The sequence below is a fragment of the Blastomyces dermatitidis genome (genome assembly GCF_000003525.1).
Source record: "Blastomyces dermatitidis ER-3 genomic scaffold supercont1.15, whole genome shotgun sequence".
Classification (NCBI taxonomy): domain Eukaryota; kingdom Fungi; phylum Ascomycota; class Eurotiomycetes; order Onygenales; family Ajellomycetaceae; genus Blastomyces; species Blastomyces dermatitidis.
In genome coordinates this window covers 94,575-104,873 of record NW_025544788.1, presented here as the reverse complement: position 1 = coordinate 104,873, position 10,299 = coordinate 94,575, and the positions used below count along the sequence as shown (strand labels likewise).

At 30.7% G+C, this 10,299-nt stretch overlaps 1 protein-coding gene across 1 annotated transcript; it reads left to right on the top strand.

Moving 5' to 3' along the window:
• Nucleotides 1–8,631: 8,631 nt before the first annotated feature.
• On the top strand, nt 8,632–8,898 carry BDCG_17966 (uncharacterized protein; the record flags this gene model as incomplete). The annotated part of the gene is made up of 1 exon (XM_045427006.1): nt 8,632–8,898. The coding sequence occupies one exon, from the start codon at nt 8,632–8,634 to the stop codon at nt 8,896–8,898; it is 267 nt and encodes an 88-aa protein (XP_045282905.1).
• Between the last annotated feature and the right edge of the window lie 1,401 nt (nt 8,899–10,299).

Below are 10,299 nucleotides of genomic sequence, written 5' to 3'. Positions count from 1 at the left end.
ATAATCTGATAAATTTATATACTAAATCAATTCTAGAGTTATGAAAAATTATTAAGAGTATATATTCAACTGTTACACTGATGATATATAATATTCTGATAATTTCATTAACAGAGATGAGAATGAAGTGAAAGTTCAACTTAAGTTAAGATATTTATCACTATCACTGAAAACAATTATAAGAAGAAATAATCAAGAAACTTATAATTATAAAATATAGAATTATCAGATAGTTTAATATCTCTGATCACAGTATATCAGAGAAGTGTAGTTTTCATGAGAAAGTAAAGAATAAACTTATATAAGAATGTATTTAGTTATTTCATGAGTATTATCAATAATTATTATCAAATTCTGATTATATAAGCAATCACTGAATGAACTGAATGAGATTGATTTTGAAAGAATGATCATCTTTCACAGTTTATTCTGAGAAATTACTCTCATTTCACTGTTCTTGAATTAAATCTGGTCATTTTTCACATCATTTCTCTCAGAAATGATTCATTTTCAGATTTTTTTAAGACTTGATTCTGATAAGACTCATGTCAAGAAATGTATGAGATCAGATCAAATGAAATTAAATGTGAAATTTATAGTCTCGCTGATCAGTCTAGATACAGCTTACTATTCTTACTCATCTGTAGAAAAGCATCTCTGATAGCTTATTCAGATATATTCATCTCAATGTAGAAAGATTTATTATAATCTAATTGAATAAGTACTGAGAATATTATCACACATTCTCTCAGTGTGAGAAAAGCCTCTTTATATACAGTGTTTTAGATAATTGAATAAAACTTCTTCTTCTGCAGATTAGTATTCATTTCTCTTAAGAGATCTAAGAGTGATGCAGTTATTTATATAAAGTTCTTGATGAATCTGCAGTAATATAAGATTAACTTAAGAAACTGTTATATATAGTGTATATTTCTCAGCTGTAATCAATTTGCTATAACATTCAATTTCTCTGAGATGAGATGTATACAGTTATTACTTACTATATATTCTATGAACTTCAACTCTTCTATTTCAAATACACACTTTGTCAATTTAACATAGAGCTTATACTCTGTCAGAGTTATAAACACTTTATTAAGATACTTCAGATATTTATTATATAAGTTTAAAAAGACTAGAATATTATTCAGATATATAAGATATAAGATTTTATTCTATTTATAAAGAATTATATTTATTATTATTTGAAAGATAACAGATACATTTATCAGACTGAATAATATTATCAGAAATTCAAACTTTTCTTATTATATATTAAACACAGTTTACAGTACTGATAGTTTATCTATACAGATCTGCTAATATTCTGAGAGAAGATTAATCTTTGATAGATATCAGATATTCTGACTATATTCAACTATTGTTGAATCTGTGATAATGAGTATTTATTCTTGATTATAAGCTTGTTAAGTACTTGATAATTAATACACATTTATCACTTCTCATCTGTCTTTTTCATAAATGGAACTGAAAAGTCTTATATATTTGATAAGAGTTATATGAGATCATGTTCTAGAACATCTGTGATCTGATACTTCTGTTCTTTAAAATATGTTTATAACAGAGACTATGCATTTTGATTGACTGATTTCATATTTCTCATATCAATCTCATGTACAAATCCTTGTTTTAGCAGTAATTCTAATAAAAGATCTATTCAGAAGATCTTCTCATACTTCTTCAGAAGTTTCTTCATATATCTATTTATATATCTATTCTTTATCTTGATTTTCTCTACTTCTGAGTTCTATATAATATACAGAATGCTTTCAGATGAAATCTTGTAAATCTTTCTCTTTACTTATTAATATATAAGCAGATTTAACTCTTCTATATCAGAGATATGAAATGTTCTTCTCATATCAGTTAATAGAATTGTATGAACTGTTTTCTTTTTATCAGTTAATTATATATGATACATATGTTATTGAATCTGCAGATTGAATCTTTGAAATTAATTAAGTCTGAAAATAAGATTGTATTTCATGTTCTGCAGCTCTCACACTTAAATATAGCAAGATTATTCTTCAAAGTGTAAGAGAACTCTTACTCTTATCAATGATATTAAATATTAATTATGTCACGCTCCCGGCCGCGCCAAGGCCCCGCTGCGGTTCCACACGGCTCATCGCTTTCATGCGGATGATTTCATCCATCTCACAGGTCATCTGAACCGGTTTCCAACCGCTCTATGACATCATTTGAATATATCATAGAAAGATCTGATTGATGAATATGAGAACCCCGCTTCTATACAAGGTCAGCAGACTACTTTTCCTTGGCAGTGAGACACTGCTGAGGTATTGCTTCAGCTATTCTCACTCATGAAATGAGAGAAGGTATCTGCTCATTGTCAATATAGAATAGCTAGATACTGACTCTTCATGAAAGAAGCCAGTGATTCATTTTACTCTGACTGAAATATACACAAGAGTTACTGCATGTCTCATACAAATCTTCTTAGTATACTAAGTACTATATCTGTGATATTCTCACAATAACCCTGTAGTCTATGAGCTCACTATTTAAGCAAGATAGTCAAGCTCACTTATACAGCTTCTTAAAACAACTATCTCTACATAATGCTACTGACTAGTCACTGCTTCAGTTCTGTCATATTACAATTCAAATCACTTGACCTGATTATAAGTTTGAATCAGTCAAGCTCTAATAGACTGATATAATCTCATGCACTCATGCTGAGACTGATCTGACCTCATTCTCTGAGAGAAATACTACATCATTCTCTAGAGTGTGTATATCTGAGATCTCTACTCTGACAGAAATCTGAGATTTCTGAACCTGCTGCGCATTTTGATATGAGCTCTTCAACCGCCCTGTCACCACCGCGGCCTCTACACACCTACATCTATCATGAAGATAGAGAGATTAAGGTCAGAGATTCACTGAGATACAAGAGAAACATCTTATCTGAATTTCACAGCTTTATCTGTATTCTTGAATGGAAATTCCACCTTAATCTGAGCTAGTATAATACTCATGAGATATAAGTAATATACACTGTCAACCTTCTTGAAGACATCTCTGTGACTACTTGAGTCATCAAGAAGAGAGAGCTTGAGTGTATCAATACTATCATAACTTGAGAAGAATTCAAGAACTTTCTACTGAATCAAATTAAAGATCACTGCAACTGCAGCTTCACAGCAGTGCAGCAGTTCAACTCATTATATTAATAAGATGATGAAAATTCTTTCAATTTCAATATAAGATTTAAAGAATATTGAGAGAAATTGACTGATAATTTGAATCAATTAAAAACACAGCTTTATCTTATAAAGCTGACTTATAAGATGCAGACAATGATATTATAATATCAGAGTTCATTAATTAATTACACTGAGCTTGTCAACCTGGCTTTCTGAATCTATTTGAATAGTCAATTCTCTGAGAAAAAGATCAATAAGATCTCTTCTAAGTAATTAATAACAGAATCTAAATAATGCTGTGATGACTTCAGTGTGAAGAAAGTAAAGAAGAATTTCAAGTATTCTGATTCTTCACTCACTGTGAAGAAATATTAAAAAAGATTTGACAAAGATCTCTGTTTCAACTGCAGAGCTGGTGAACACTATACTAATGATTGTAAGAAGCTGAAGAAGAGAAGAAACTGAGAAAATATCTTCTTAAAGTCAACTTCTCTTCTGACAAATATATCTGTGAAAGATAATGAAGAGAAAGAAATGAAGAATTGATAATTCTCATATCTTTGAGTTCATGTTACAATCACAATACATACTCTGAATGAGAAGATATCAGTGAGATGTCTACTTGACTTTAAGATGAATATCAACTTCATATTCTATTTCTTTTCTTTGATAAAGAATTGAAAGAAGATAGATACATCAGATCATGTGAAATTTACTGATAAAATAAAATATCACTATTTTAACATAATTTAAGTGAAGTGTGTGATCACAGACTTAGAAGAAATCTTCAAGAAGAGCAGTCTGCTTCTTCATACAGTTAACATTATAGATGAGAACATCATTCTAGATCTCTCATGATTGAGAGAAAACAATTCTCTCATTGACTGAGTCACTCAGATGTGACAGTATCATCTCACTGATGAAGAGACAGTAATAGAGAAATCTGAAGAGTTTCATTGAAAGAATCTTGAGAAAAAGATTGAGTCAATATACTGCATAGCAGGTGATTGAGACTTGAGAACAGATGAAGAAGTCATCATTCTCACTACAAGATTAGCAGCAGTATCTGTCATTGAAGACAGATGTATACAACATCTCTTTACAGATTTTAAGAATGTCTTTTTAAAAAGGAAAGCAGCAAAGTTTTCTGATATTAAGATATGATATAAGATTTGTCTTAAAGACAGTGCAACAGTGCTGTACAGACCTCTTTACAACTTGTCTGTAAAGAAGTTGAATGTTCTGCACAAATATCTTGAAGAAGTATAATCAAAGAACTGAATATATTCATCAAAGAGTTCAGTAGAGATGTCTATACTCTTTGTGCTCAAGAAGAATGATAGACTACATCTATGTATAGACTATAAAGGTCTCAATAAGATGATGATTAAGAATCACTATTCATTATTATTAATTAATAAGATAATCAATTGATTATCTGAAGTAAAGATGTTCTTGAAGATTGATATACAGAATGTCTATCATAGAATCAGAGTTAATAAAGACAATGTTTGAAAAACAGCTTTTCATATCAAGTACAGCAATTTTGAATATCTTGTTTTATCTTTTGATCTTTGTAACACTTCAGTCATCTTTCAGATCTATATAAATGAGACACTACAGAGTCTTATTGACATCTTCTGCATAGTATATCTGAATGATATTTTAATCTTCTTGAAATCAGAGAAAGAACATGATACTCATATTTAAGAAGTATTAAGTTGCTTGAGACAGCATCAACTCTATATAAACACTGAAAAATGCTCATTCTACATGCAGAAGATTGATTTCTTAGATTATATTATTGAGATAAATGACATTTCAATGAACAGAAGCTGAGTCTTCATCATTGAGAACTGATCAGCACTGCAGATGTACTGCAAGATGCAGATGTTTCTAGAATTTGTGAATTTCTACAGATAATTCATCTATGTATATTCACAGATTACTGTTCTTCTTATAAATCTGTTGAAGAGAAGTGTGAAAGATAGAAAAACAGAACTGTTTATTCTCACTCAAGACACTGCACAGGTATTTGCAGAATTGAAACAAGCTTTCACAGATATTATGATACTGAATCATTTTAACTCTGACTTACTCAGTCAGTGTGAGACTGATGCATCTGAAAATAAGATCTGTGAAATCTTTTCACAGTTAACATTGAAGATCTTTTAATATTAAAAGAATTAGAGAATAATTACTTCTGAGAAAATAGATAATGAATTGTCTGTGAAAGAAGACTTTTTTACAGAGCTTATAAGACACTGTGAATGAAGATCAGTGATCTTCTTCTTCAAGAAGTTATCACTCATACAGAGAAGGTATAATACTCATGATTAGAAGATGTTAGCAATTGATGAATTCTTTAAGATCTGATAATATTATCTTCAGAGTAGTAAGTACTCAGTGTAAGTTCTCACTGATTATATAAATCTGTGTTACTTCTTGATAACAAAGAGCTTGACAGAATGTCAAGCCAGGTGAGTGAAGCTGCTTTCAGAGTATGATTTCTATATCTGATACTGTTCAGATCAGCTTAATTCTGTCAACACACTGTCTAAACAGCCTGATTATAATATCATTGATACAGAGAAGAATTCTATAAAAGAATCTCTGTTATCACTGCAGAAGAAGCTGGCTGCAGGGAATTGAGATTCTCTAAAGCTTGAGAACAGTGCTGAAGAGGCAGCTGTGTGACTCAGTATAGAAGATGAAAGAGAATTCAGATCTCTGTGAGAGACTGACACTGAAGATTATAAGCTTCTCATATTATATCTTACAATTATTGAATTGATAAAGAATGAAACAGTCTACAATCTTTCAATCTGACTACTTTTGAAATTCATTGATAAGTTATAGAAGAGAGATATCTCTACTGCAGCTTGAATTCAAAAGTTAAAGAAGAAAGAATTTAGTTTGAACTTGAAAGAGACAGACTCTGAGCAGAGTGATATCACTAAGAAATCAAGTCACTGATAACTAGGAGAATGTGAACTTCTACTGCTGAATAATTCAGTCTTTGTCTCTCATAGTAGAACAGTGTATCAGAAGTTATTAAGAATTCATTATAATGATTCTCATACAGAGCACTTCAGATTAGAGAAGACTGAGAAGCTTCTAAAATATAAATATACTTAAGACAAGCTCTGAACAGATATCAAAGAGTATATTGAGACTTATAATATCTATCAAAGAATAAAGATTCTGTGATATAAGTAATACAGTGAGTTGATATCACTGCCTGTTTCAAAGAGTCTATGATAGAATCTATTAATGAATTTCATAGTTGATCTGCTGAAGTCAACAAGAGTCAAAGAATATGACTTGATTTTAGTCATTATTGACTGCTTCACAAAGATAATCAGATATATTTCTACTCATAAAAAGATTAAAGCCTCTGAATTGACTGATCTGTTTTTAGATATTATCATTCATGATCACAGTGCTCTGAAATTGTTAATAACAGATTGAGAATTTCTCTTCACTAGTAAATACTGATCAGCTTTTTACTATCATCTTATAATAAGATATCTTCTCAGTACTGCATTTCATTTGCAGACTGATGACTAGACTGAATATCAGAATCAGACACTAGAACAGCATCTTTAAGTATTCTATTCATATTATCAGAATGATTGACTCAAACATCTTCTAACTATCAAATTCATATATAACAATGCAAAGAATGCAATCTTAAAGATATCTTCTTTCTATACTTATTATAAATATAATTCTTTATTACTCAGTGACATCATAAACAACATTTCAAAGAAGAGAATAGACAGTCAGAATGTCAGACAGATACAGAGAATGAAGTATTTCTCAGTGTCAGAAATAAAAGTAAGATTGAAACTTTTGAACAAAATTCATGAGAAGACAGTGAAAAGCATTCATTATGCTCAGAAGCAGTAGATAAAATACTATAATTAAAAACATCTTCTGATGAAGTTCTTGATAGAGAATCAAGTACTACTTTCAGCAAAGAATATCAAGACAATGAGATTATATAAGAAGCTCAGTGAGTGATGACTAGAATCTTTCTCAGTAATAAGAGTGATAAGTAAGCAGATATATAAGTTGAAATTACTCACAGAATTGAAATCAATTCATTCTGTTTTTCATATTTTCTATTTAAAGCTCTATAAGCAATGTTTCAGAGCAGAGCTGTCTCAGTCAGATAGTATTGAGATTGAGAGTGATACTGAATATCTTATGAAGAAAATATTGAATAAGTGAACATATTACAGTAAGCTTCAATATCTTGTTAAATGAGAAGATTATTTATTATCAGAGAATTCATGAGAACTGCTTGAGTATTTGAAAAATGCTGAGAAAGAGATTGCAATCTATGAGACAGTTAGTAGAGACTGCTCTATTACATGTCAGAGATATTAAGTAAGAAATATTACTTAAGACTTCTTATTTTTTTCAAAGAGTTTTTTAGAGATAATCTCACAGTGATAAGCTGATATCTTATAGACTCTGTAACACTCTTCTTCTATTTTCTCTCAAAGAATTTTTTAGAAGTTTAATGTGACTATACAAGTGTAAAATTTCTGAAGCAGTTAATAAGAAAAGAAAGAGATATTTAAAATTAATAAAAAGATTAATATTAATTAACTCACAGACTGCTGTTAATCTAATGAGACTGCAGCTTACTGAAAAAGTAAAAAGAGAGAATCTCAGAGTCTACTCATTAATAATCACATTCTCATCAAACTCATTCTTCACTGTTAAAGTCTCTGATACTGATATCTTTATCTGTTGAGAAGTTAGTACTGCAGCACTGCAGAAGAGCAGAAGAAATACATGAAATATTAACTTATTAACTTATAAAGTATCTTAGTCATCTGCTTTAATTGAAGTGAGATTCTCTTTAATCAGTGATTAATCTTCACAGTGCTTTCAACAGCAGTATCAGCTGATTTCTTCTTAAGATCAGTTATTCTGAGATGTTTTTTTATCTCAGAGACTTATGCTTTCATCTTCTTTTACAGATGAGTAAGAGAGATCTTCTCAGCCTTGATGAAATCTGTCAATACTTAAAGCTCTGAGACTCTTACTCTGTACTGCTTGAGTATTTAGACTTCTTATTAAAACTGACACAATGTCTTTCTGTGAGATAATACTTACAGAGAGACAGAAGTTATTATTACAGATACAATGAAAATAACAGAAGTGAGAGAAGAAATGAATGTATAAAATCTCTCTCTTCTTCAGCTGCTTGATGCAGTGCAGACAAGTAGTGATATCAGTTAGAGACTACATCAGAGCCTTCTCACAGAGAGAAGATGAAGAAACTACAGAACTCTGCAGACTCAACTCAGTAGCATTCTGAGCAGGGCTCAGGCATATCATGAGAGAGAAACTATGAATTGAGCTTCTCAGAGTCACTGTCTCTGAAATCAAGCTCTTTCTGAGTTCCTCTCTGAATGACTACATGAGGTCATACATCACTGTATTGACTGAGAGAGAGGGTGGTGTTGCAACAGTGATGAGAGGGGTGAAGAACAGACTGAACACAGATGAACTGATCAGCAGAAGAGATGACACCTCACTGCAAGGCACAGTGACTACCACCGCGGCTGCAAAAGAAGCAGGAGAAGAAGAAGATGTGACAATGAGAGCAGTGCTCCCGCGGCTCATTGACACTGCCATCTCCAACCTGGCTTTCTTGATAGTCATGAAGGCCACTGCCACACCATGAAGACATTTACTCACTAGAAAATGTCAGAATAAGTCCTCTATTGTCCTTCAAGAATAATACTCTCATGCACTCACTGTTGCAATTGAGAGGGAGAAAAGAAAAATGTTTTACAGAGAGAAAGAATCTTTTTAAAAAATCCTGCTACTACTGTTAACTTTGTCTCTAAAAACACATCACTTTGTAGGAAATTTCATATATAGAATGAAATATATTAAGAGATCTGTAAGTCTCTTGTTAACTATATTTTTCACATTTCAAATTGATATATAAGAAACTCACTTATCACATGTTTAATTTAAATGAAGATGAGAAAAGAAAGATTTACACAGTCAGCAGAAAAACTCATCTATTTCTTTATATCACATGCAGTATATATGCTGTCAATTAGTTAACAACTGTTGCTATACAACAAAGATACTTTCTAATTCAGTAATCTTGAGAGTATAGAGACTATACTCTTAAAGAGAAGAGCATTGTTATACTCTTAGCTGTGTCAAGACTCTGCTGCAGTTTCACACAGCTCATTGCTTTCATACAGATAATTTCATTCATTTCACAGACTGTCTGAACTGGTTTTCAATCACTCTATGACATCATTTGAATATATCATAGAAAGATTCAATTGATGAATATGAAAACCCTGCTTCTATATGAGATCAGCAGACTACTTTTCCTTGATAGTGAGATGCTGCTGAGGTATCACTTCAGCTATTCTCACTCATGAAATAGAAGAAGATATTCACTCATTGTCTATATAGAATAGCTAGATGCTGGCTTCTTATAAAAGAAGTCAGTGATTTATTTTACTCTGACTGAAATATATACAAGAGTTACTAGACTGACCGTGTGACCGTGTCTGGGACCAGGACCAAACTTTACAGTTGTCATGTTGCCTAAAAGCATTACTCCTGGTCATGGTTTGTGTTCATCACATTGATCCCAAATCCTGTTATTTCAAATATTAAAGGTCTCAGATTCACTTTTCAAATAAAAATCTAGTCTCAGATAAAGAATATGTTTGAATTCTTAGTCACATTTTCATTCTGATCTCATTATTGAAAATGACATCAAATGAGACCATGAAATCATTTCTCACTTACATAATATCATAACATAGTGCTTATTTGTTGAAAATTCAACAGAGAGTATTACTAAATATTGTTACTTTTCTGAACACAGATCATAATCAATATCATTTTAATTAAAAAAAAAATGTACAATATAAAAAATAATAAAAAAAACAAACAACAAAATAACAAGAAAAAATCACAATAAAAAAAAAAAAAAAAAAAAAAAAAAAGAGAAAGAAAAAAAGAAGAGAAAGAAAAAAAGAGACAGAAAGAGAAAGAAAAATAAAAAAAAAAAAAGAAAAGGAAAAGAAAAAAATAAAAAATAAAAACA